This window comes from Mustelus asterias, chromosome 25 (genome assembly GCF_964213995.1).
Source record: "Mustelus asterias chromosome 25, sMusAst1.hap1.1, whole genome shotgun sequence".
Taxonomy (NCBI): domain Eukaryota; kingdom Metazoa; phylum Chordata; class Chondrichthyes; order Carcharhiniformes; family Triakidae; genus Mustelus; species Mustelus asterias.
Genome location: NC_135825.1, coordinates 39,102,294 through 39,130,174, shown reverse-complemented (window position 1 = coordinate 39,130,174; position 27,881 = coordinate 39,102,294). Strand labels below are relative to the sequence as shown.

Below are 27,881 nucleotides of genomic sequence, written 5' to 3'. Positions count from 1 at the left end.
AAGACTGAGAGGAGGAGGAGGAATTTTTCCTGAGGGTTGTGGAAGCTAGGTCATGGAATATATTCGAGGATGAGTTAGACAGATCTTTGATTTACAAGGGAGGCGTTGGATATTGGAGGCAGGCAGCAACATGTTGGGCGCTTAACCTTATTGAATGGTGGAGCAGGCTTGAGGAACCAAATTACCAAATCCTATTTCTTATGTTCTTATCAAACCTCAGGATATTTTCATGTTGAAGCTGCTATATAAATATAAATTGCTGTTGTAACAACATTTTATAATACATTTTTGAAATTGGATGTCTGTTCTGGAAGGTGACAATTTCATTGTCACTTCATGTGGACTTTTGATTTGCAGCTATATTAATATGAAGCTTGGTGGCAGCTGAATTTTGTGTTTTATAGTCTGTAACATAACTATAATGTTGGCTTTTATGTTTAGGTTGGATTCGGGATCATCAAATTCCTCATCAGCTGACAGTTACAGTGACCGGTTGTTGAGTCGAACTAGTTCATACACACGGAGGGAGGATCGACTGTCGTCCCTTAGTAAACTAGAACAGCATGACACTGTAAAGGACTACAAGAAGGTAGATATTTGTGGTGGATTTTTGATGTCAGGTTTGAATGGTTTGTAGACTTTCGGGTATGACTGACAGCTTTGGTATCTGAAAAATATGTTGTTTTTCCTCGTCTAAGCCTTGCTTTTTGTCCTCTAACACACTCCCACACACAGGCTCTGTCTGCCCTTTCCAGCTTCAGTTTTATTTTGTGAAGTTGAGATTCGCAGTGGGAATACTACAATCTATAAATCCGGACATTCTCTACTTTCATGAATCATTAAAAAACTATAAAATTGCCTCTTGCTGAAAATTCTTGTATTCTCCTTTTTTAACCATGTTTTTCCTCCAGGCAGTGGTCAAATACATTCATAAACATTGTAGACCTACATGCCAGATAAAAGAACTTAGTCACTAAAATATGTTGAGCTGCCGCGGTAGACTAAATGTAGTGCAGAGCTCTCTTCTGACGTCAGATTTTTGAGCAGCAGAATAATTCTCACGGTTTGATTCTAGCTCACTTACCTGGCAGTATGTCTAATTTCCTGCCTCCAGAATATGTGGGAAAATTGAAGATCTCGTAATAAAATTAATAAAAACATGACAGCCAAATTTAAAAGTTTTGCAATCAATTTGGTATGGCTAACAAATGATATGGAATGGAGCACAAGTGTATTCATAGCAAGACCACAAATTAACAGGCAGAAACTATTAATACACAGCATTAAGAATACATTGTGTAGGGAAATCCATTTTATAGTAAAATTTGTTCAGTCTTGGAAATTTTCAGGCACTATTCTAAACAATTAGCCATTTCAGTTTCCAATGAGGAAGCAAAATAAATGGGTGTTTTTCCGGTTGGAGGAAGGTAACTAGTGGCGTGCCGCAGGGATCGGTACTCGGGCCGCAACTGTTTACCATTTATATAGATGATCTGGAGGAGGGGACGGAGTGTAGGGTAACGAAGTTTGCAGACGACACAAAGATAAGTGGAAAAGTGAATCGTGTGGAGGACGGAGAAGATCTGCAGAGAGATTTGGACAGGCTGAGTGAGTGGGCGAGGATATGGCAAATGGAGTATAACGTTGAGAAATGCGAGGTTATACACTTTGGAGGAAATAATAACAAATGGGATTACTATCTCAATGGAAACAAATTAAAACATGCTACCGTGCAAAGGGACCTGGGGTCCTTGTGCATGAGACGCAAAAGCCCAGTCTGCAGGTACAACAGGTGATCAAGAAGGCAAATGGGATGTTGGCCTATATTGCGAAGGGCATAGAATATAAAAGCAGGGATGTCTTGATGCACCTGTACAGGGCATTGGTGAGGCCGCAGCTGGAATACTGTGTGCAGTATTGGTCCCCTTATATGAGGAAGGATATATTGGCATTGGAGGGAGTGCAGAGAAGGTTCACCAGGTTGATACCGGAGATGAGGGGTTTGGATTATGAGGAGAGGCTGAGGAGATTGGGTTTGTACTCGTTGGAGTTTAGAAGGATGAGGGGGGATCTTATGGAGACTTATAAGATAATGCGGGGGCTGGATAGGGTGGAGGCGGAGAGATTCTTTCCACTTAGTAAGGAAGTTAAAACTAGAGGACACAGCCTCAAAATAAAGGGGGGTCGGTTTAAGACAGAGTTGAGGAGGAACTTCTTCTCCCAGAGGGTGGTGAATCTCTGGAATTCTCTGCCCACTGAGGTGGTGGAGGCTATCTCGCTGAATATGTTTAAAGCGCGGATGGATGGATTCCTGATCGGTAGGGGAATTAAGGGTTATGGGGATCAGGCGGGTAAGTGGTACTGATCCACGTCAGATCAGCCATGATCTTGTTGAATGGCGGGGCAGGCTCGAGGGGCTAGATGGCCTACTCCTGCTCCTATTTCTTATGTTCTTATGTTCTTAAAATATTGCGATGTCTTTATCCTGGGAGAAGCCTTGACTAGTGTGGGGCTCCAACATGTTCGGTGGGATTTTCCACGCACCCGCCGCATATTTCGTGGTGGCAGCCCTGCCATTGGCTGGCGGCGGAATCTTCTGCCCCACCATTGTCAATGGGATTTCCCTTTGAATGAACCCCCTGCCGCAGGGAAACCCGTGGTGGGGGTGCTCCACTGGTAGGACTGGAAGATCCAGCTGGCATGAATTAATTTTGTAGTTGTTAAATTTTGAGAGCCTCTTTCGGCTTTGTTATGAATTCCTTTCTAGAATGTCTTAAATATTGACCTGTCGGAGGTACTCTGCATACCTTTGTTCACACTCGATGTTAATTTATTATTGTGAAAGTATCGTTGTTGCAAGGCTTGGAGGATGTCTAATTTTATGTTGGAGCCTTGATGCTGACACGCAGCATTTCCTACATTGCAGCTGTTTTTAAAATGACCAAACATACTTGAGTTGCGCGAGAGGAAAAGCAGCCTGTGTTGCACCAATGTGACTGCTAGTCAGGAACAATTCTGGGACTGTCTGAATATTTGGAAGATCAACATGGGCATATTTGATCTCTATTCGAAGGATTGATAATGGACAATTTAGATTTGTTGATTTGAAACCAAATCCCAGGGGTGAGAGGGCAACATTAGCCACTTAATATTTAGTATATAATATTTACATTGGACTTCAAAACTTAAGGGGAAGGAATAAAATCAGGAAAATCTTTTCCAAAACTGTCAATTAATAATTAATAGATTGCTAAATCATCTGAACATAGGAGTTCTGAAAATTAGGAATCTTTACAGAAGGCTGCAAATGATTTAAAACATTTATTTTTACCTCTCAAGTATACTTGCGTACAATTTCAGTGGCTTTGTGGTTTGTGTTAGCTTCATCGTAAATGTAATTGCTCCTTTAACTCCATATATAGAAACGAGTCATCCTGCTGAGCATTCCATCTGTAAACAGATCTAAATCATCCTGGTTGACTTGAGGATTAAAAAGAATCAGTGAAAGAAGTGGTCCGTTCTGAGATCTTTAAATAGGCATAGCCCATGCATAACACGATCACTTCAGATAATCTTTGTCATTGCTCTAATTGCTGTGAAATACTTGCTCGAATGTGCATCATGGTCGAGAACAACACTTACAAAAGGTCAATATTTCTGCTCATTATTTTCATTCAAATGTGCAGCTATTCACTTTCCTTCTCTCTATCATGCCATCTTTGCAGATCTTTCCCTCACCCCTCCTTCCTGTCTGTCTGAAAGTGAATGACTTCTGTAAGTAGCAAAGTTTAAATTTAAGCCTGAAATAATCACAGGTAGGAAGTAAGTTCCTCACGTAGCTCTTCTACTTTATTATTATCTTTGAAAAGTATGTATTTAAAAGAAAATGCCTAGTAGAATACTGTATGTGAAGATAACATTTACTACTTAAATTAATTCTAAATTTAGTTTATTTAATCATTGATTTTATTTTGCAGTTATATGAAGAGGCCTTGACTGAAAATGAGAAACTTAAAGCCAAACTTCAAGAGACACAGCTTGAACTCACTGAAGTAAAAGCACAGCTAGAGAAAGCTACACAGGTTCTGAGAGATTTTCATGAAAACTTTTTTAAAATTTTGAATCCTTTGCTATAGAAAATTCCTGTTGTTAATTTAGCACAAACTAATGTAGGTGTTTGTCTGTTTCAGAAGCAAGAACGAATTTCTGATAAGTCTTCAATGCTGGAGATGGAGAAACGGGTATGTTAAGTTTCCGTGTGTCCTCCACCCCTCTCCCCCCCCCCCCCACCCCCCCGGCATCCCCACAACAAATTTCTAAGCGTGTACAAATTGCCCAGGCAAAAATCTCCCTGTTAGTTTTTCAGCAATTTAAACCCCCAATTGAAACTTTTCACCAAATCTCTAATGATAACAGCTAGGGGTAAGGTGTAAGAAAAACTTTATTGTAAGTGATAAAAGGTAGTTTGCTCCTTTATTTCTAAAGCTTTATATTAAGCATAACATAGATGATAACATCAGAAATTAGAAATCTTTCCCTATAATTTGCCACAAAAACATTTTGAGGGGAGAATAACAAACAACACAGAAGTTTTAATTTATGCCTAAGTAATTCCATAGATTTAAGAGCAAAATCATGGAGTGAACAGAATGCAGAAGTATATCATGAACCCAGCAGGGTGGGCTGAAATTAGGGGCAGAATGCAGATATTCTGAGTCAATACAGAATTGCCCCATTAGCAAAGGTCCCAGTTGGGTGCTTGTGAGGTAGGCATGTTTCCAGGCTACCGTGCTACTTCTGCCAGCTTGCATCTGTTAGGCTGAGTGAATTTGCACGCCTACTAACGGCCCACTTAATTATGGGCTTGAAAGGAACAAAGAAACTAGGGATTTTATATTTCTGGAATTGATTACCTTCTGTATGCTGTTGACTGTTCCTGTCATGATCTTGCTAATACCTGTATGTTGGCCTTGAAAGCAGAAGCGAAAGTTGGAACAAAAGTGCATTTATGAAGTTAAGACTGGAAATGCTTGTCTATTTTTGTTGTTCTAACATGAAGTTTAATTGGTCTTTAACAGGAAAAACGAGCTTTGGAAAGGAAAGTTTCCGAAATGGAGGAAGAGCTAAAGGTATGATGTGGTTTTGGTTCTTCATTATGTAAGCATGAATGGCATATCCCATGAGAAAGTGTTTAATGTAGTCCATTGTGCGAGCAATTAGGTGAAGAACATACTTCAATATTGATGACAAGTATTTGGTACACACTTTGGCCTCCTAGTAAGGTGTATTAGCAACTCTTAACCTAGATTCCTGAAAATTGTGCTTTTCCCCATTGAGTTGATTGAGTTTTTATGTGGATAAAACCAGTCTAACTGGAAAATCACAGGAATGGGTCATTTCTTCTGCTGTGTAACAGTAACAGCTAAGTGTTCTTCTCAACTCAAGACCCAGAAATAAACATCCATTTATGAGGGAGGAGCCAGCTGAATGACTATTTCTCATTCCAAACTATTCCTGATGGTCTGACAACTGTTCTGATTGAGAGGGAGAGCATTAACTTTTAAAAAATAAATTCAATCTTCTGGAATTTTTTGAGGATGTGACCAGTGGAGTGGACAAGGGGTGAACCAGTTGTATATCTGGACTTTCAAAAGGCTTTTCACAAGGTCCCACACAAGAGATTAGTGAGCAAAGTTGAAGCTTATGGGGGTATTGGGGTTGATGTATTGACATGGTTGGCAGACAGGAAGCAGAGTGGGAATAAACAGGTCCTTTTCGGAGTGGCAGGCAGTGACTAGTGAGGTACTGCAGAGTTCAGTGCTGGGACCCCAGCTGTTCACAATATGCATTAATGATTTGGATGAAGGAATTGAATGCAATATCTCTAAATTTGCAGACAACACTAAGCTGGGTGGCAGTGTGTGCTGTGAGGACAATGCTAAGAGGCTGCAGGGTGACTTGGACAGGCTGACTGGGCAGATATTTGGCGAGTACACTATAATGTGGATAAATGAGGTTATCCACGTTGGTAGCAAAAAACAGGAAGGAAGATTGTTATCTGAATGGTGGCAGTTTAGGAAAAGAGGAAGTGCAATGTGACCTGGGTGTCATGGTGGAACAGTCATTGGAGGTTGGCATGCAGGTACAGCAGGCGGCGAGGAAAGCTAATGACATGCTTGCCTTCTTAGCAAGAGGATTTGGTATAGGAGTAAGGATGTCTTGCTGAAGTTATATGGGGCCTTGATGAGGCCACACCCTGAGTATTTTGTGCAGTTTTGGTCTCCTGGTCTGAGGAAGGACATTCTTGCTATTGAGGGAGTCCAGCGAAGGTTTACAAAATGGCAGGACTGACATATCACAGAAACCCTACAGTGCAGAAGGAGGCCATTCGGCCCATCGAGTCTGCACCGACCACAATCCCACCCAGGCCCTACCCCCATATCCCTACATATTTACCCGCTAATCCCTCTAACCTACGCATCTCAGGACTCTAAGGGGCAATTTTTAGCACGGCCAATCAACCTAACCCGCACATCTTTGGACTGTGGGAGGAAACCGGAGCACCCGGAGGAAACCCACGCAGACACGAGGAGAATGTGCAAACTCCACACAGACAGTGACCCAAGCCGGGAATCGAATCCAGGTCCCTGGAGCAGTGAAGCAGCAGTGCTAACCACTGTGCTACCGTGTCAAATATGAAGAGGGTCTCGATCGACTGGGCTTTTACTCACTGGAATTTAGAAGAATGAGAGGAGATCTCATAGAAACATATAAAATCCTGATGGGACTAGACAGGCTAGATGTGGGAAGAATGTACCCGAAATTGGGGAAGTCCGGAACTAGGGGGTCACAGTCTAAGAATAAGGGGCAAGCTATTCAGGACTGAGATGAGGAAGAACTTCTCCACTCTGAGTTGTGAACCTGTGGAATTCTCGACCACAGAAAGCTATTGGGGCCAGTCTGTTAGACATGTTCAAGATGGAGCTGGTCATGCCCCTTGCAGCTAAAGGGATCAAGGGGTATGGAGAAAAAATGGGAATGGGATACTGGAAGTGCATGATCAGCCATGATCATATTGGACGGTGGTGCAGGCTCAAAGAGCTGAATGGCCTACTCCTGCACCTATTTTCTACATTTCTATGTTAAAATCTGAAATAAATTACACCGTAAGATTTCACGCTTTATCAAAAACCTTTACCTGCAGGTAAATTGAACAAAACAAGTATTATTAATTCAACACTTAACCTTTACTTTTTAACCCTGAAAATCTTAGCAGGACACTTCTTGTTCTAACTTTATTTCTACTTGAGTCTCCTGTACATCACAGGATCTTCAGGGTCTTTCTCGGCTTCGGACCTTTGCCAGGGATGGCAAATCATTGAATGAATTTGTGGGGAGACCAAAGACTGGCTTCAATCTACCTAGTTTTCCTCTACATTTGGGAAAGTGCATGACATTCTAAAAGTAACAAACTAAAATTGCTATATCTGGATGTTAACTTGCAATGCTATTGAAATAGTTTGTGCTTTGTGCTAATTGTTCGTACAGTTCATCTTCGGGAGGATAATTTAATGTACTCCCAAGATCCTTGAGTTTAGCTTATAAAGCTTTGTGGGAAAATCTGAATTTGAATACATAGAATCAATAAATGAATTGCACAGTGAGCTAAATCGTGGGAGCCCTCAAGGGATTGAGGCAAATGAAGGACCGAACATTGATATTAGAGAATGCCTTGAAATTGATGAGTACAGGAAAAGCTCCAGGCATAGAAAACTAACAACAGAACATCTAAAATCCCTTGGAGAATCAGAATTAGAAGTGATAACAGAAATTTGTGATCAGACATATGACAAAGGATACATTCCAAGCAACATGAGACATTCATTATTAAGTAACCTAAGAAACCTAAAGCAATGGAGTTGATTTAAAATTGTAAACTTAAGTAATCTCATTAAACTGACCTTAAAAATCATTGTGGAAAGCAATGACATATTTGAAGTTTGTTTAAGTTTATTTATTATTGCGTGTCACAAGGAGGCTTACATTAACACTGCAATGAAGTTATTGTGAAAATCCCCTAGTTGCCACACTCCAGCACCTGTTTGGGTACACTGAGGGAGAATTTTGCATGGCCAATGTACCTAATCAGCACATCTTTCGGACTGTGGGAGGAAAACTGGTGCACCCGGAGGAAACCGGAGCACCCAGTGACCCAAGCCGAGAATCAAATCCAGGTCCATGGCGCTGTGAGGCAGCAGTGCTAACCACTGTGCCACCCCAACTTTTGAACCAAAAGTTGGTGAAATACAGCCTGGATTTGGACCTGGAGTAGGAACAACAGAGGGAATATTAATCCTAAATACAATCTTGGATAAAAATCTAGAGATAAACACAAGAATAGGTTCTTAACAGACTGTTAAAAAAAAAACATTCAATCACATTTGTTCCCAAAAGCTAATACATGTGCTATTGAAATGTGACATTGACAGTAAAGATGAGATTTATCAAGAGCCTATATTGGGACCAAATAGCGAGCGTTAGACTAAAAGATGGACGATCATAGAATCCTACAGTGCAGAAAGAGGCCATTCGGCCCATCGAGTCTGCACCAACCACCATCCCACCCAGGCCCTATCCACATATCCCTACATATTTACCCACTAACCCCTCTAACCTATGCATCCCGGGACACTAAGGGGCAATTTAGAATGGCCAATCAACCTAGCCCGCACATCTTTGGACTGTGGGAGCAACCGGAGGAAACCCACGCAGACACAGGGAGAATGTGCAAACTCCACACAGACAGCGACCTGAGCCGGGATTCGAACCCAGGTCCCTGGAGCTGTGAAGCAGCAGTGCTACCATGCCGCCCCACGATTCGACATTTTTCAAATGAGGGGAAGAGTGCCACAAGGCTGCGTACTTTCGCCAACATTATTCAATCTGTACACACAACAAATATTCAGAGAATTAGATGTTTTAACAAGGGTGAAAGTTGGATGACGACACCACACTGTTTGCAGAATCAGAAGAGGCCCTACAAAATATCATGAATCAGGTAAAATCTAGAAGTTTAGTATATCGATTGAGCATGAACACCAAAAAGACAAAAACAATGGAAGTTAGGAGGAATACATTAAAGAAACCAGAGTGAAGATTTTAAGTGGATGTTGGAAAAAGTTGATAAGTCAATCAGTGCAGTTTCAGAAAAGATGGAGGAATCACTGATATGTTGTTTGCAGTTAGAAAGCTCCAGGAGAAATGCCAAGAACAGAATATAGATCTCTAAACCACATTTGTCGAGTTGACCAAAGCCTTTGACACAGTCAAACATGAAGGTTTTTGGAAAATATTAAAGAAATTCATCAGTGATTCTGATGCTCACATGCGTGAGCATGACAACATGCTCACAAATGTCCTGGATGATGGTGAGACTTTGGACCCATTTTTTTTCGTTTTCGTTCATGAGATATGGGCATTGCTGGCTGGGCCAGCATTTACTGCTTACCCCTGAGTCAGCCACATTTTTGTGAAGCTGAAGTCACGTGTAGGTCAGACCAAGTAAGAGTGGCAGATTTCCTTCTCTAAAGAACGTTAGTGAACCAGTTGGTTTTTTGCAATAACCGACAATGATTTCATGGTCATCTTTCGACTTTTAATTCCAAATTTTTATTGAATTCAGATTTCACCATTGGTTGGCACAGGTTGGCATTGCAGTATCTCGGCACCAAGGAGCCAGTTTGATTCCAGCCTTGAGAGATTGTGTGGAGTTTACATGTTGTCCCCAAGTTTCCTCCCACGGTCCAAAGTTGTGCACGTTAGTTGGATTGGCTATGTTAAATTGCCCCTTACTGTCTAAAGGTGTGTAGGTTAGGCAGATTAGCCATGTACAGGATACAGGGATAGGGCAGGGCTGGGCTTGGGTAAGAAGCTCTTCCAGAGAATCGGTGTGGACTCGATTAATCAAATGGCCGCCTCCTGCTCTGTAGGGTATTCTATGGCCATGGTGGGATTCAAACCCGGGCCTCCTGAACATTACCCTGGTTTTTTGGCTTACGGGTCCAACGACAATGCCACCACGTCACTTTCTCCCCATTCACCAATAGAGTTGAACAGGGCTGCATGCTAGCACCAACCCTGAACATATTTTTCAATATGTTCTCCAATGCTTTCCATGATGATGATTCTGGCATCGAAAACAGATATCCCTGGATGGGAAGTTGCTCAATCTGAGACAACTCCAGACAAAGACCAAGGTCTCCAAGGACATACTTTGCAATTTCTTGTTTGTTGATGATGCACCAGTTAATGGTTCAGAGCTGGACAGGCAATGGCTTCTCTAATGTATGTAACAACTTTAGCCTCGTGATCAGCATGAAGAAAGCAAGCGTACCAGGTTTCAAACCCAAGGTTACAGTCCATACAGAGCCATATTTTTGTTTTGATTTGATTGATTGTTGTCACATGTATTAGAATACAGTGAAAAGTATTGTTTCTTGCACGTTATACAAAACAAAGCATACCATCCATAGGGAAGGAATGGAGAGGGTGCAGAATGCAATGTTACAGTTATAGCTAGGGTGTAGATGATCAACTTAATGCAAGGTAGGAACATTCAAAAGTCTGATGGCAGCAGGGAAGAAGCTGTTCTTGAGTCGGTTGGTGACCCGAGATATTTGTGCCTTTTTTCCATTGGAAGAAGGTGGAAGAGAGTATGTCGAGGTGTGTGGAGGAACCAGGACAGGTTGTTGGTGATCTTGACACCTTGAAACTTGAAGCTCTCAACCATTTCCACTTCATCTCCATTGATGTGGACAGGGCGAGGTCCTCCACTATGCTTCCTGAAGTTGATGATTTACCTCCTTCGATTTACTGACATTGAGGAAGAGATTATTGTTGTTGCACCAATTCACCAGATTCTCTCTCTTTCATGCACTCCGTCTCACTGTTGTTTGAGATCTGACCCACTATAGATGGTGTGAAATGTGAAATGCAAATGTGAAAAACGATTTGGAGGGGGTTTGGCCACACAGTCCTAGGTGTACAAGGAGTATAGTAAGGGACTGAGGACACAGTCTTGCGGGGCACCGATGTTGAAGCCCATCCCTACTGATTGCGGTTTGTGCTGGTAAGAAAACATGGTGGCAGCCTCTTTTTACAAAGAAAAGCTGCTGCTTTTTGCTCAGTGCATCAGTACACAACATTTTGCAGAGTTGGAGCAGAATGGAGAACCAAATTAGCATGATAGCACCATGTATTGATCTCTGATGTGCAGCATTGTGCTTCCTAACACCTTTATACATTGCTCACAAGACAATATTTTTTTTGGGTCTGCCATAATTAAAGTCTGAGGATCCCATCAGTAAAATAACTTGTTGCAGAGATGTCTACTTCCATTTTAAAAAAATAATTAGGCAATCATTTGGAATGTGCACAAAGGCTTCTTAAAAACTGCAGCCTCTTAATCAACATGTGCAGGAATTCTCATTTAGTCTTTACTTTCATTACACGTGAGCCATAAAGCAATGCATAGCAAAATAGTTCAGCCTTGTATGTTCCATGATATAATACATTGTTCTTCATCTTTTATAGAACATAGAACATAGAAAGCCACAGCACAAACAGGCCCTTCGGCCCACAAGTTGCGCCGATCACATCCCCACCTCTAGGCCTATCTATAGCCCTCAATCCCATTAAATCCCATGTACTCATCCAGAAGTCTCTTAAAAGACTTATAGGGAGCAACAGCTAGATTTCCTAGTTTGTGCAGAAGTATAGCACATGTTTGTCATGCAGCAAATTTCCAACTTTACTGGTTCAAGATACCTTTTTTTTTTAAAGAGAGCAGCAAAACCACTTATTAAATGTGCAAAGGCTTTTCTTGTTTTAGAGCAGTGGACTTGGTCATAGGTTAGTAGTAAGCAATCATACCAATCTGAGAGTTTGTGAGGTAGATAAGCTGTGCATTTTGTCTTTTTGAAGTTGTTTTAGAAGTCCCGTGAGAAAATTCTAATTCTGTCGTCCTTCAAAGATTATTCTTTACAATTTGTCTAGTCAATTCAACTTTGATTTTATTAGTATGGGGTTAATGCAACAAAACCACTCCAGACATCGTAAACATTGTTATTACTGTAATGTTAGAAATTGTTTCAGGACTACAAACTTCCTTTTGTTGAGAGTAGGAAATGTCTCAGAAATGTTTGATTTGTATAAGGTTATTAATCTTGCCATGATGTAGAATGAATCAGGATTATTGATTGTTTGTCACATCAGTAGTTTAAATCATTATTGGATGCTTTGAGTGGCATGCTGAATTTGGAATAACGTACTTCCACATCTGTCAGCTGAGATTAAATCCGGCGTAGACTGTTGGGATCAAGCTGTCTCTCTGGTGGCTGGAAAAATCTGCCAAATCAAATGAATTATCTCAAGCCACATGCTGCTAGATACAATTCAACATACATAATACACTTATAAATTTATTTTCTTTCATTCTTTCCTCTAATGTGTGAATTCAAATGCCACATCTGTACATAGGAGTTAGAATTGAAATTGGGGATTCAAGCACAGCAGGAGAAATGACATTGAAGAAATGGAACTTTAACGCACTTTTAAACATGTACCTGCCATAGGACTGCTTGTTTCCTTGTTAGGATATCTCTTATTTTCTTTAAAATGAGCATATTGAGAACCATCAGGCTAGTCACCTGTAATCCAGAAATACAGTTGGATTAACTTATCATCATCACCACCTTCCATTTTTATTATCCTCCATTAGAAATTAAATGTCTCTCATTTGTGTAAGGAAATCAACGCCAATTAGGAAGGAGGAGATTGAGAAGAATGGTCAAAGAGATAAGGACGGCACAGTCTGCCTGGGTTTCCTCAGGGTGCTCCGGTTTCCTCCCACACTCCAAAAATGTGCGGGTTAAGTTGATTGGCCATGCCAAATTGCCCCTTTGTGTCCCAAGATGTGTAGATTAGGAGGATTAGCAGGGTAAATCCGGGGATGGAGCCTCGGTAAGACGCTCTATTGGAGAGTTGGTGCAGGCATGATGGGCCGAATGGCCGCCTTCTGCACTGTAGGGATTCTGACTTGGGGAACTTTAAGGTGTTGATGAGGTAGCTTGGAAGGACCTAAAGGATCAGGAGAAACATTTTGATATAAAAGACACAGAGTACTTAAAAAAATCATGGGTTGTCATCAGATAAGTGGAAAAGTGAATCGTGTGGAGGACGGAGAAGATCTGCAGAGAGATTTGGACAGGCTGAGTGAGTGGGCGAGGATATGGCAAATGGAGTATAACGTTGATAAATGCGAGGTTATACACTTTGGAGGAAATAATAACAAATGGGATTGCTATCTCAATGGAAACAAATTAAAACATGCTACCGTGCAAAGGGACCTGGGGGTCCTTGTGCATGAGACACAAAAGCCCAGTCTGCAGGTACAACAGGTGATCAAGAAGGCAAATGGGATGTTGGCCTATATTGCGAGGGGGATAGAATATAAAAGCAGGGATGTCTTGATGCACCTGTACAGGGCATTGGTGAGGCCACAGCTGGAATACTGTGTGCAGTATTGGTCCCCTTATATGAGGAAGGATATATTGGCATTGGAGGGAGTGCAGAGAAGGTTCACCAGGTTGATACCGGAGATGAGGGGTTTGGATTATGAGGAGAGGCTGAGGAGATTGGGTTTGTACTCGTTGGAGTTTAGAAGGATGAGGGGGGATCTTATGGAGACTTATAAGATAATGCGGGGGCTGGATAGGGTGGAGGCGGAGAGATTCTTTCCACTTAGTAAGGAAGTTAAAACTAGAGGACACAGCCTCAAAATAAAGGGGGGTCGGTTTAAGACAGAGTTGAGGAGGAACTTCTTCTCCCAGAGGGTGGTGAATCTCTGGAATTCTCTGCCCACTGAGGTGGTGGAGGCTACCTCGCTGAATATGTTTAAAGCGCGGGTGGATGGATTCCTGATCGGTAAGGGAATTAAGGGTTATGGGGATCAGGCGGGTAAGTGGTACTGATCCACGTCAGATCAGCCATGATCTTATTGAATGGCGGGGCAGGCTCGAGGGGCTAGATGGCCTACTCCTGCTCCTATTTCTTATGTTCTTATGTTCTTATATTTTGTTTGGAGTGTAGGTTTATGGTTGAAAGTTGGCGTTAAAAATGAATGCTTTCGATTCAGAATACAAGAGAGCATTAGTCATTTGTTTGAGAAGAAGAATTCAGTGAGCATTTGTGTAGGCCAACATTGAGCACCTGAGTAGTCAGATACAGGATGGGTTATCTCTCTGGCACTCACCAAAAGAAAGATACAATATTTGAAAGGACCTGAAAGTAGAGGGGTCAAAGAGGAAGCATTTTTTTTTCTTCTTTATGTACGGCGATATATTTCTCTCCAAAGGAAATACTCTTTTTTTAAAAAACATGCTGGTGAAGTAAAAGGGATGCTAATCCCTCTTAACATTCCCTTTTGAATGCACTAATGGCATTTTAAGTACAACATTGTTTTTGTCATATGAATCTTTGTGTTGTTTTGCATCTGTGTTAAATTACTGAACCGTATTTTGTTCCGAGACAATGTACTGTGCACTTAATTGCAGTTTTTTTCTGTGTCCAAAAATAAATTTAATTACAGCTTTTCAAATTCTAAATGATTTTTATTATTAGAATAAAGAGCTGTAGTTAATTACCTATATTTTTTTTAATACTTTTCCAATTCAATCAAATCAAATCCAATTCAGAGTCTCAACAAGTTGAGACATTTCAGATCCAAGCTGACAAGACAGGGCGAGCGACCAAACCGCCCTGTCCTGGGCCTGATCTACATGGAGTTTAATGCGGAGAAGTGTGAGGTAATTCACTTTGGTAGGAATAACAGATGTGTTGAGTATAGGGCTAACGGGAGGACTTTGAATAGTGTGGAGGAGCAGAGGGATCTAGGTGTATGTGTGCATAGATCCCTGAAAGTTGGGAATCAAGTAGATAAGGTTGTTAAGAAGGCATATGGTGTCTTGGCGTTTATTGGTAGGGGGATTGAATTTAGGAGTCGTAGCGTTATGTTGCAACTGTACACAACTCTGGTGCGGCCGCACTTGGAGTACTGTGTGCAGTTCTGGTCCCCACATTACAGGAAGGATGTGGAGGCTTTGGAGAGGGTGCAGAGGAGGTTTACCAGGATGTTGCCTGGTATGGAGGGGAGATCCTATGAGGAGAGGCTGAGGGATTTGGGATTGTTTTCGCTGGAAAGGCGGCGGCTAAGAGGGGATCTTATTGAAACATATAAGATGATTAGAGGTTTAGATAGGGTGGATAGTGATAGCCTTTTTCCTCTGATGGAGAAATCCAGCACGAGGGGGCATGGCTTTAAATTGAGGGGGGGTAGTTATAGAACCGATGTCAGGGGTAGGTTCTTTACCCAGAGGGTGGTGAGGGATTGGAATGCCCTGCCAGCATCAGTAGTAAATGCGCCTAGTTTGGGGGCGTTTAAGAGATCCGTAGATAGGTTCATGGACGAAAAGAAATTGGTTTAGGTTGGAGGGTCACAGTTTTTTTTTAACTGGTCGGTGCAACATCGTGGGCCGAAGGGCCTGTTCTGCGCTGTAATGTTCTATGTTCTATGTTCTATGTACATGAGCCAAGCTGATTGGAGAAGGGGGAGGTTCCTCCTCCAAGACTTGAGCTCATTTGCATCTTAGCCAAAAGGCCGAGATGCCGCTTTTAAAAATTGCTTCATATGAAACATATGAAGCCTCAGCGCAACCTAATGACCTCGACCAAGTGCAGCCGACCATGGGCTGCCGTCCATACACTTGATCTTAGCCAAAAGGCCGAGAAGCGATTACCTATATATTTTTTTTATATACTTTTCCAATTCAATCAGATCAAATCCAATTCAGAGTCTCAACAAGTTGAGAAATTTCCGATCCAGGCTGACAAGACAGGGCGGGTGACTAAGCCACCCTGTCCTGGGCCTGATCTACATGAGTCAAGCTGATTGGAGAAGGGGGAGGATCCTCCTCCAAGACTTGAGCTCATTTGCATCTTAGCCAAAAGGCCGAGATGCCGCTTTTAAAAATTGCTTCATATGAAACATATGAAGCCTCAGCGTAACCTCATGACCTCAACCAAGTGCAGATCCGATACTACACTTGATCTTAGCCAAAAGGCCGAGAAGCGATTACCTATATATTGCATGTAAAGTATATGTTGGCTTGGTGAGATAAGCTTCTACATCCTGGTGCTGCATTCTAGAATTGCCCTCCTCCACTTTTTTCTTGGACTGACTATGGGGCCGATTTTACCAAATCGGCTCTAAGTGCCGGGTGCGGTCGTAAATCAGACCCGCGCCCGGCAGCCATGCTCCAGCGCCCCCATACGCCTTTTTTTGGCGTGGGCCCAGTGGGCGGGGCCTAGCTCATTTGCATCCGTCGGAGCACCGAACTGCACATGCGCAGTTCAAAGCCGACAGCACTCAGCGCGCCCGAGCGCGAAAGTCAAAGGCAGCGCTGACAGCACTGCTGTCTGCACTGCCTTTGACTTTCCATGGTGGGGGGGGGGGGAGTGGCGGGGGGGGAGTGGCGGGGGGATGTGACGTCTCTTCCCTGGGGGGGGGGATCTGACGTCTCTTTCCTGAGGGGGGGGGAAATGTGACGTGTCTTCCCTGAGGGGGGGTGGGGGTAGCGGGGGATCTGACGTGTCTTCCCTGAGGGGGGGGTGTAGGGGGGGGGAAATGTGACGTGTCTTCCCTGAGGGGGGGGTGGGGGTAGCGGGGGATCTGACGTGTCTTCCCTGAGGGGGAGGGGGGGGCGGATGGGGGGGTAGGGGGGTGATGTGACGTCTCTTCCCTGAAGGGGGGAGGAGGGGGGGAATGTGATGTCTCTTCCCTGAAGGGGGTGGGGGGGGGGAAGAGGTAGGCGGGGGATGTGACATCTCTTCCCTGAGGGGGGGGGGATCTGACGTCTCTTCCCTGAGGCGAGGTGTAGGGGGGAGGATGTGATGTCTCTTCCCTGGGGGGTGGGGGGGGGGGCAGGGGGGGATGTGATGTCTCTGCGGCCCCCCCCCAGAGGCAGAGACGTCACATCCCCCCCTAACCCCCCCCCTCAGGGAAGAGACGTCACATCCTCTCTCCCCCCCCCCCCCCCCCTCAGCCCCCCCTCAGGGGAGAGACATCACATCCCCCCCCCTCAGGGAAGAGATGTCACATCCCACCCCCACCCCCCTCAGGGAAGAGATGTCACATCCCCACCCTCAGGGAAGACGTCACATCCCCCCCCTACCCCCGCCCCCCTCAGGGAAGAAATGTCACATTCCCCCCTACCCCCGCCCCCCTCAGGGAAGAGATGTTACATTCCCCCCAACCCCCCCCTCCTCCTCAGGGAAGAGACGTCACATTCCCCCCCCCCCCCCCCCCTCAGGGAAGAGACGTCACATCCCCCCCTCCCCCTCAGGGAAGAGATGTCACACCCCCACCCCCCCTCAGGGAAGAGACGTCACATCCCCCCCCCCCCCTTCAGGGAAGAGACGTCACATCCCAAAAGAGATGGGGGAGATACTAAATGGTTTTTTTGCATCCGTATTTACTGAGGAAACAGGCATGGAGTCTACGGAAATAGGGCAAACAGGTAGGGAGGTCATGGAACCTTTACAGATTAAAGGGGAGGAGGTGCTCGCTGTCTTGAGGCAAATCAGAGTGGATAAATCCCCAGGACCGGACAGGGTATTCCCACGGACCTTGAGGGAAGCTAGTGTTGAACTTGCAGGGGCCCTGGCAGACATATTTAAAATGTCAGGATTCACTGGGGAGGTGCCGGATGATTGGAGGGTGGCTCATGCTGTTCCGTTGTTTAAAAAAGGTTCCAAAAGAAATCCGGGAAATTATAGGCCAGTAAGTTTGACGTCGGTGGTGGGCAAGCTATTGGAAGGTGTGATAAGGGATAGGATCTACAAATATTTGGATAGACAGGGACTTATTAGGGAGAGTCAACATGGCTTTGTGCGTGGTAGGTCACGTTTGACCAATCTATTAGAGTTTTTCGAGGAGGTTACCAGGAAAGTGGATGAAGGGAATGCGGTGGATGTTGTCTACCTGGATTTCAGCAAGGCCTTTGACAAGGTCCCTCATGGGAGGTTAGTTAGGAAGGTTCAGTCGCTGGGTATACATGGGGAGGTAGTAATTTGGATTAGACACTGGCTCAATGGAAGAAGCCAGAGAGTGGCTGTGGAGGATTGCTTCTCTGAGTGGAGGCCTGTGACTAGTGGTGTGCCGCAGGGATCGGTGTTGGGTCCATTGTTGTTTGTCATCTATATCAATGATCTGGATGATAATGTGGTCAATTGGATCAGCAAGTTGCTGATGATACAAAGATTGGTGGTGTAGTGGACAGTGAGGAAGGTTTTCAAAGCTTGCAGAGGGATTTGGACCAACTCGAAAATGGGCTGAAAAATGGCAGATGGAATTTAACGCAGACAAGTGTGAGATATTGCACATTGGAAGGACAAACCAAAGTAGAACGTACAGGGTAAATGGTAGGACTCTGAAGAGTGCAGTTGAACAGAGGGATCTGGGAATACAGGTACAGAATTCCCTAAAAGTGACGTCACAGGTGGATAGGGTCGTAAAGAGTGCCTTTGGTACATTGGCCTTTATAAATCGGAGTATCGAGTATAAAAGTTGGAGTGTTATGGTAAGGTTATGTAAGGCATTGGTGAGGCCGAATTTGGAGTATTGTGTACAGTTTTGGTCACCTAGTTACAGGAAGGATGTAAATAAGATTGAAAGAGTGCAGAGAAGGTTCACAAGGATGTTGCCGGGACTTAAGAAGCTCAGTTACAGAGAGAGATTGAATAGGTTGGAACTTTATTCCCTGGAGCGTAGAAGACTGAGGGGAGATTTGATAGAGGTGTATAAGATTTTGATGGGTATAGATAGAGTGAATGCAAGCAGGCTTTTTCCGCTGAGGCTGGGGGAGAAAAAAACCAGAGGGCATGGGTTAAGGGTGAAAGGAGAAAAGTTTAAAGCGAATATTAGGGGGGGCTTCTTCACGCAGAGAGTGGTGGGAGTGTGGAATGAGCTGCCAGATAAAGTGGTAAATGCAGGGTCACTTAACATTTAAGAAAAACTTGGATGGGTTCATGGATGAGAGGGGTGTGGAGGGATATGGTCCAAGTGCAGGTCAGTGGGACTAGGCATAAAATGGTTCGGCACAGACAAGAAGGGCCGAAAGGCCTGTTTCTGAGCTGTAATTTTCTATGGTTCTATCTCCCCCCCCCCCCCCCACCCCCTCAGGGAAGAGACGTCACATCCCCCCCCCCCCCCCCCCCCAGGGAAGAGACGTCACATCCCACCCCCCCACCCCTCAGGGAAGAGACATCACGTCCCCCTCTACCCCCTCGCCCTCAGGGAAGAGATGTCACATTCCCCCCCCCCCCCCAGTGAAGTGATGTCATCCTACCCATCAGGACCCCCGGAGCAAGGCCAGGATCCAGGATCGCAAGGTGCTTTCGACGGACACCAGCGATCAAGGTAAGTCGGGGGGGAGGGGGGGTGCTGCTGGCGGGGCCTGCGTCCCAGCATGGTCCGATCGGGGGAGGGGGGTGCTGCCGGGGTGGTTCGCGGGGGCGGTCCACGAAGGGTGGTTGGGGGCGATTCGGCAGTTCAGTTGCTGAGTTGAAGCCCTATCGGACTTGAATTCAGCAACACGGTAAATGCGCGGGCGCCGATCGGATCGGAGCCTCGTAAATTGGGAATCCTTGGGTAAGTTGGGCGCGGGCTTCGTTATGCCGATTTAAATGCATGCAAATGCATTTAAATCGACCTGCTGGCCGATTGGGGAGCGCGCCGGATCGGCCGTTGGTAAAGGCGCGATTGGCCTTGGGTCTGGTCTGGACCACGTTTTAGGCCCGACGCCCAACTTTACCACGCGGGCGCGAAATTTTGGTAAAATCGGGCCCTATATATTGCACAGTTAGTTCTTGGACATAAAATATTCTATAGTTCTGACGGCAAGAGCAAGGTCCATATATAATAACTCTGGAAAATATGTTAGTAGTATATTGTACAATCTTATTACTTGCCATGCCTACTGAACAATTTTTCCTTGCAGAGGCAGGTAGTGAATTCAGTTAACTTCAACAACACATCTTGGTATTGTGTTCTTCGTTCATTGTGATAAAATGCCATTTCCTAATAAGTGTTTTAGACTCTTGTTAAAAGACCCACACCCACCAGTTGTGTCTCGAACAAGTTTGTCTTCCAAAATAACTTATTGGGTAATCACTTAAAATCATTAGGATTGCAATCTACCTGAAAAATAGATGATTAAATCAAAGGTTAAGTTGTAGAGGTGTCTGCAACTGCAAAGGCTTCCACTATTGAATCGCTCGAGGTTGCTTTTCGTAAAGTGAATCGGGTAGTGGGGAGAAGGGAGTTTCTTTAATTCTCTTTCAAGAAACTGCAGTTTTTTTTAACTTGGTTGATTTCAGTGATCTGGTGTTTGTTCATGTTACACCCCCACTCCCTAAGATGTAAAGTTCTTGTCTGCTTCTCTGAAGATCATAGAATCCCTACAGTACAGAAGGAGGCCATTTGGCCCATCGAGTCTGCACCGACCACAATCCCACCCAGGCCCTATTCCCGTAACTCCACATATTTACCCTGCTAATCCCCTGACACTGGGGTCAATTTAGCAATATAGCCAATAAATCTAACCCGCACATCTTTGGAGGAAACCAGAGCATCCAGAGGAAACCCACACAGACACATTTGCAAATGTGCAAACTCCACACAGACAGTGACCCAAGGTCGGAATTGAACCCGGGTCCCTGGTGCTAACCACTATGCCACCCGTGCTGCCCCAAGATGTTTTGTAGAAGCTAAGATGGCTGCTGTACAAATGTGAAATCATCTCCCAAATAAGGCATCAACATTTCAAATGGCTCTTCTCTCACCTTTGGGTTTTAACTTCTGTCTTGACCAAGATACAATTTGCATTCTTACGATGACCCATCAACAATTATGGTTCATTATGGACAAGACCATGGTGAACCATAATTAAATTAAGGATTATCTTTTGTCCCCTCAGAGGACAGGACTCAGTCTGAAATCCACAATTCTGTCTGGTAGCTTGGAGCCATCTTGAAATGGTTTTTAAACTCAATCCATGGTTTTTTTTTAAATGACCTTGAGAACGGCTTTTCTGAGCATTTGTAATATAACTGCACTGTAACAAGTGCATATTTACATGTGTCATAGAGTTGAAGGTAATTGTATTGGAAGGAAATGCATCATAATTTTCCTATAAAGTATTTATTGATAACATTTTGGGCACCGTCTATATTTTCTACTTTGTACTTCAAATTGATTCATAACATCACTTGGGTGTTGTGCTAGAATCATTGTGTGCATAGTTGAAAGCCAACTTCTGTGGATAATGTTTCTGCAATTATACAGGACATTAGAAACATAGAAACATAGAAACCCTACAGTACAGAAAGAGGCCATTCGGCCCATCGAGTCTGCACGGACCACAATCCCACCCAGGCCCTACCCCCATATCCCTACATATTTACCCACTGATCCCTCTAACCTATGCATTCCAGGACACTAAGGGCAATTTTTAGCATGGCCAATCAACCTAACCCGCACATTTTTGGACTGTGGGAGGAAACCGGAGCACCCGGAGGAAACCCACGCAGACATGAGGAGAATGTGCAAACTCCACACAGACATTAGCACCAGATTCTTGAGGCACAAGGGATTTAGAAGTGGTTCGGAGCTCTGTTTTCTATCTCATTCAGTCTGCATTTACACGAACATAGTAAAGCATCCTTAAATCTTTCACACCTTTGATTTTAAAAATCTCCCAAAATACCATTTTTATATTGAGCAAGAAAGACCATGTAGATGACGAGCTGTTAATTATCCTTTATTTATTTTGATCATGGGTTTTATTTATCCAAATCTTTGCCATAAATAGAGTATAAAACATGGCAAAGGGATTAAATCAAAAACACCACAATGGAGATTCATAAGAACATAGAACATAGAACATTACAGCGCAGAACAGGCCCTTCGGCCCACGATGTTGCACCGACCAGTTTAAAAAAAAAAACTGTGACCCTCCAACCTAAACCAATTTCTTTTCGTCCATGAACCTATCTACGGATCTCCTAAACGCCCCCAAACTAGGCGCATTTACTACTGATGCTGGCAGGGCATTCCAATCCCTCACCACCCTCTGGGTAAAGAACCTACCCCTGACATCGGTTCTATAACTACCCCCCCTCAATTTAAAGCCATGCCCCCTCGTGCTGGATTTCTCCATCAGAGGAAAAAGGCTATCACTATCCACCCTATCTAAACCTCTAATCATCTTATATGTTTCAATAAGATCCCCTCTTAGCCGCCGCCTTTCCAGCGAAAACAATCCCAAATCCCTCAGCCTCTCCTCATAGGATCTCCCCTCCATACCAGGCAACATCCTGGTAAACCTCCTCTGCACCCTCTCCAAAGCCTCCACATCCTTCCTGTAATGTGGGGACCAGAACTGCACACAGTACTCCAAGTGCGGCCGCACCAGAGTTGTGTACAGTTGCAACATAACGCTACGACTCCTAAATTCAATCCCCCTACCAATAAACGCCAAGACACCATATGCCTTCTTAACAACCTTATCTACTTGATTCCCAACTTTCAGGGATCTATGCACACATACACCTAGATCCCTCTGCTCCTCCACACTATTCAAAGTCCTCCCGTTAGCCCTATACTCAACACATCTGTTATTCCTACCAAAGTGAATTACCTCACACTTCTCCGCATTAAACTCCATCCGCCACCTCTCGGCCCAACTTTGCAACCTGTCTAAGTCTTCCTGCAAACTACGACACCCTTCCTCACTGTCTACCACACCACCGACTTTGGTGTCATCAGCAAATTTGCTAATCCACCCAACTATACCCTCATCCAGATCATTAATAAATATTACAAACAGCAGTGGCCCCAAAACAGATCCCTGAGGTACACCACTTGTAACCGCACTCCATGATGAATATTTACTATCAACCACCACCCTCTGTTTCCTATCCGCTAGCCAATTCCTGAGGTAAAGTTATAATTGATTTATTGGTCCACTTGCCACAGTGAGACACTTGTCATAATTTTTTAATGTCTAGGACTTTCACCCAGTTTAGGATATTGGTGGGATTGCTGCTCAAACAGTTTAATGAACTCAATGAAAATATGTAACAACCGACTCAAAAACAGCTGCCATCAGACCTTTCAATGGGCCTACCTTATTAAGTCTCTACTGTGCACTGTAACAAGTACATATTTCCCTACTCCCTAGCTATGAGTATAACACTACATTCTGCACCCTCTCCTTTCCTTCTTCCCCATGTACTCTATGAATGTTATGCTTTGTATAACACACAAGAAGCAATACTTTTCACCGAATACCAGTAGATGTGACAACAATGCATCGCATCAAATCATACTGAAATGCAGTAATGACACTTTGTTTCTGTTAATTGCTTTTACTTGTTGCGGTATGTTTCCTTGGTATAAAAGCATTAAGATATTTTGCAAATAAAGGCTTTGATTATGTGTAATTCTCATAGGAGTCTATAAATGCCATCCAAATTAATTGTTAAATGGAGTTTTGTTGAAAGCAAATTACCCAACTGTTAGATCTTATTCTGAAGCTGTTAGTGTTTCAGCTTTCTGTGTAACTCCCAATGCCACCAGCAGTAGGATTTTCTGGAAAAAAGGATTTTCCATTGCTGTGCTCTGGATTTTGTGGCCATTTATAATAGCTGCACATTCATTTTGCAGCTTCACAGTAATGTAGACTTAACACAGCTGGATATTCTGCATCAGTTTTGTCATTCGTATTTTCACCCACAAATAAATAATTTAGTTAAGTTGAAAGGTTTTTCAGATTATGCATATTTATTCCATCAAAGCATCCTGTGTTTAATTTGAAGTAAAGCTTTCAGGATATTGAACCCAAGGTACATGCAATTTGCTGTTTTGCTTCAGTTTTATGACTGGAGATTGTTGCCATCTTCCATCTAATATGAACATGGATAGTGAATAAAACAACGTAAAAAACTTTCATCAAAATATCTCAATTTTAACATGCAATCTTGCCTTTTTGAAACAGAGGGCGGGATTCTCCAGCCAAGTGCACCCCAAGACTGGAAACTCCCACCCGAGCTCCGTCGAGTTTACACTCTCACCCGCTACGATTCCCGCGGCAGGCGAGACGGGAGAATTTCGGCCAGAATCTACAATTGGTTATTTTCAATGCCAATTTAAGAATTATGCAAGTTTGTTGCAATGCCACCAAAATTGGAATATTCAGTCCCAGTTTTTGGTGCCACCCATTTTACTTGCAGTGGCATTCTTGCCATTTGAGTCCAAAAACAGCAGCAAGATTAGAAGTACTTGCAACTTGTTCACCTGCTTTGAGGTAGTTGAGGATGTGTTTTTAATTGTTCTGTTATTTGTAGAAGGTGGAGGGTGAATAGCAGGAATTTAATGAGCACATTATAAATGCAAACTTCGAGAACACTCTGTGAAACTACTTCTTTCTCCTTGCAGGTTTTAACAGAGCTGAAATCAGACAACCAAAGACTGAAAGATGAGAACGGAGCACTGATCAGAGTTATTAGTAAACTGTCAAAATGAAGATAGTCTTTCTAAGCAAGGGGCAAAGGGAATAAAATCAGCTGAAAGAACCTGCTTGCTCTTGTGAAAGCCATCACACTAAACCAGTCTCCTTGGCAATGAGAGGAGCTTATACTTAGATCTTGTCTGTTCATGGCTTTCTCCCTGCATTTGACATATAAAGATTTTTCAGGTTATGATCCTATTCAATAACTATAAGGTTTTTAATTGATGCACTCAAACAGCCTTGATTGAGAGAAATGTTGGGGAGAAAGTACTGAATTTAAAAAAAAATTACAGGTGTCTATTTGTTGAGGGGACGCTTGCAGCTTCTCACAATTGACCTACAACTTGCAGTGTTTCAGATATGGCTTTCAGAAATACCTTCCACTACCACAACTACATCATGTTAACAGTACACCTCAGTTTGTTGACTGTGCTTTGGGAAGGATCTTTCATTATGCAGTATTCGCTTCTTTGCACAGTAATTAAAATCACTGCAGAACATGGCTTATTTCTTTTTTAAATAAAAACCATCAGCTAGACTGTATGGTACAGAAAGTATTAATCATATGTGCAATATGTCGTTTTATTATTTGAATGTGATTTTATTCAATTCACTGCCTTTCTTTCAATTTCTGTTGCCTTCATTATCAGCACGTGTATTTTCTTTTAAATTTGGTTTGTAGTGAAAGCTTTAACAAGATCAGAAGCTTTTGGTTATGTCTCTGTGACTGTGTGAAATTTAATATCATTGGTCACCACTCTTGAGCTTATGCATTTATCCAGTAAGGTCAGAGAAAAAGTTGGTTCAAATTAAGGTCGTTTATCAAGGCTGATTCAAAGATGGATTTTAATGAAAATTGCTGATTTTGCATTTGCTGTTGAGACACTTTTTTATGCTTCACCTCCTATTTCAAAGCTAGTTTTTTAAGTTACACTTCTATTTTTGTTTGCTCTTGTACACTGATAAGGGGCATTATAACTTTAATGTAGGCTCAGACATCTTTTCTATCTTGAGATTTTCACTGCATGATGAATAATATACTGTATTTCTATGTACCACTGCTACAGGAATTTAAAATGAAAAGGTACTTTTCTGTAGAGAGCACTCCTTATAAATAGAGTTCAGGGAAGAGATCCATCCAAAGACCCATTGTATAGTTCTTAAGCTAATGGAATTCAGAAACCAGTGCAGTAATTTGTATAGTGCATTCCATGGCTAAAATGTCTACTATAGGCAATAAAATATGGTACTGAAATCGAAATGTGTGTTATATATATATATATATATTTTTATATATATATATATATATTTATATAATGTGTGTGCATATATATATTATATTTATATGTGTGTGTGTATATATATTATATATATGTGTGTGTGTGTGTATATATTCTCAGTGGGCTGAAAAGACCATCAGTTTTGTGTTTTTTTTTGTTTGCCCTAATCAAGCCTACAGTTTACTGAAAATGCATTGGCTGGTTTTCATTTTAAAAATCCTGTGCAAAATGTGGCTTGCAGTAGTATTGCTACTGGATAGAATACAAAGGGACTGAACTATTAAGCCTTTTATGCAGTATGAAGATTATGTACATATGAAATCTCCACAGGAGGGTTCAGACTGCTGTGAATTTACATTATGCAACTATTGGCCTTTTAAAAGTTATGAATATGCTATTTGATATAATTTAGTGTTATAATTTGAACATTTCTGTCATGTTAGGAAATGTACACATTATTTAAAACGTGTAAACACGTCTGTATTTTATGGTTAAGTAGACCACTGATTTCAGGTTTGAAATGATATTGTACAGCAATTGTATGTAAATGAAAAGGACTAAACGCATTGTCACCTTTGCAATTTATTCTATTAAATGTGAGTCTTTATTGCTCTGAATACGTAAGTGTATTAAATTCTTGTGGCGCTATTGGTTCCAATATTGGAAGAACTACTTTACATAAGATGCAGCTTGTGTGTTATGAAGGGTTTATTTTTCCAGGTACAAGGTCATTCTTTCAATGTGTTAATGACTTGTTGGAATCGCCATCAGATTTACAATTGTCTAAAGAAAAATAAACTTTGGACTTTAAGAATGTACTGAAACTTGTGTTGGTCCAGTTCAGTGTACTTTAAAAGAATTGATTGTACTACCTAGTGGATCAGCAGTGTATTCATTCCCTTATAATACATTTTCTGGTCAAGATTAATGCTGTTTGTGAAATGGCAATATTGGACGTTTAACAATAAATCAAATGTATATTAACCAATAAAATTATCTTTATCCTTTACAAGAAACATTATGTACAATTCACAATTTCACTTTCTGTTAACAAGTATCATTATTGGGTGATGCAATTTGAATTAAAGTGAAGATAAAGTGCATGCACTCTGACTGGTAATTTGAGTGTGTTAGACTCCAACATCTTAACTTGAGAATGGATTTTCTTGCGAGGAGGAGGTTGATCGTGGGTGGGTTGGAATGTGGCGAGCTGACTGAAGGGTTCAGATTCAATTAGAAAGATTGTGATGGCCAAAACTGGAATTGAACAACTTCCAAGGCCTATTTAGCAGTGAGGTTAAGCTGAAATAATTAGACTGAAGAAAATGTAGAATTCAAAATATTTCCTTACAAGAGACCTCCTTTTATTTTCTCATCTCTCTTTTCCTGCTGCTGTTCGTGCACTGCAGCCTGTTTCAAGGTTACTGCTGGTGACTTGTGTGACATCTGTGGATGAACTAAAGCAATTTGAAAAATTCCCTCCTTGAAGTATTCAACCTTTAGATAGCTTCTCCCCAAAGCAATGTGAAAGGAAACTAAAGATGGTCCTCATTAAATGTTAAATTAAAAATAATGATTTTAAAGAATTGAGGCAGTATTTTTAGTAAAAATGTATAGAGCAAAGGGGCTGAAGTTGAACATTTCATTTCAAAGCGACATTGATAACTCAATGATCGCTCAATATTGGACTGAAGAATCACTTCCTCTGTCATAATTTAGGTTGATGATTCTAGAAAGGTTGAGTTGCCTGAATTGTGTCAAACTAAACAATTTAGCATTTCTAGTTTTATCTCTATTGCAAACCATACACACACACATTCAAATCTATTGCTTTGTACACAGCTTTTCTTTTATAAAAAAAAGGAAGCATTTATTTTGCATATTTGCATGCATACGTGTACGTCTATTCATACAT

At 42.5% G+C, this 27,881-nt stretch overlaps 1 protein-coding gene and 1 pseudogene across 2 annotated transcripts in view; one reads left to right on the top strand and one right to left on the bottom strand.

The window, feature by feature from the left end:
• LOC144511899 (protein phosphatase 1 regulatory subunit 12B-like) overlaps positions 1-25,249 on the top strand; it is a 317,939-nt gene extending 292,690 nt beyond the window's left edge. For both annotated transcript variants that reach the window (XM_078242333.1, XM_078242332.1), the window contains 5 exons: positions 442-589; positions 3,978-4,082; positions 4,191-4,241; positions 5,079-5,129; positions 24,614-25,249. In XM_078242333.1, the coding sequence (XP_078098459.1) occupies positions 442-589; positions 3,978-4,082; positions 4,191-4,241; positions 5,079-5,129; positions 24,614-24,700 (442 nt within the window). In that variant the 3' untranslated portion in view covers positions 24,701-25,249. The remainder of the gene's footprint in view (positions 1-441; positions 590-3,977; positions 4,083-4,190; positions 4,242-5,078; positions 5,130-24,613) is intronic.
• Positions 16,061-16,190, bottom strand: LOC144479310 (U2 spliceosomal RNA; annotated as a pseudogene).
• Positions 25,250-27,881: the final 2,632 nt, after the last annotated feature.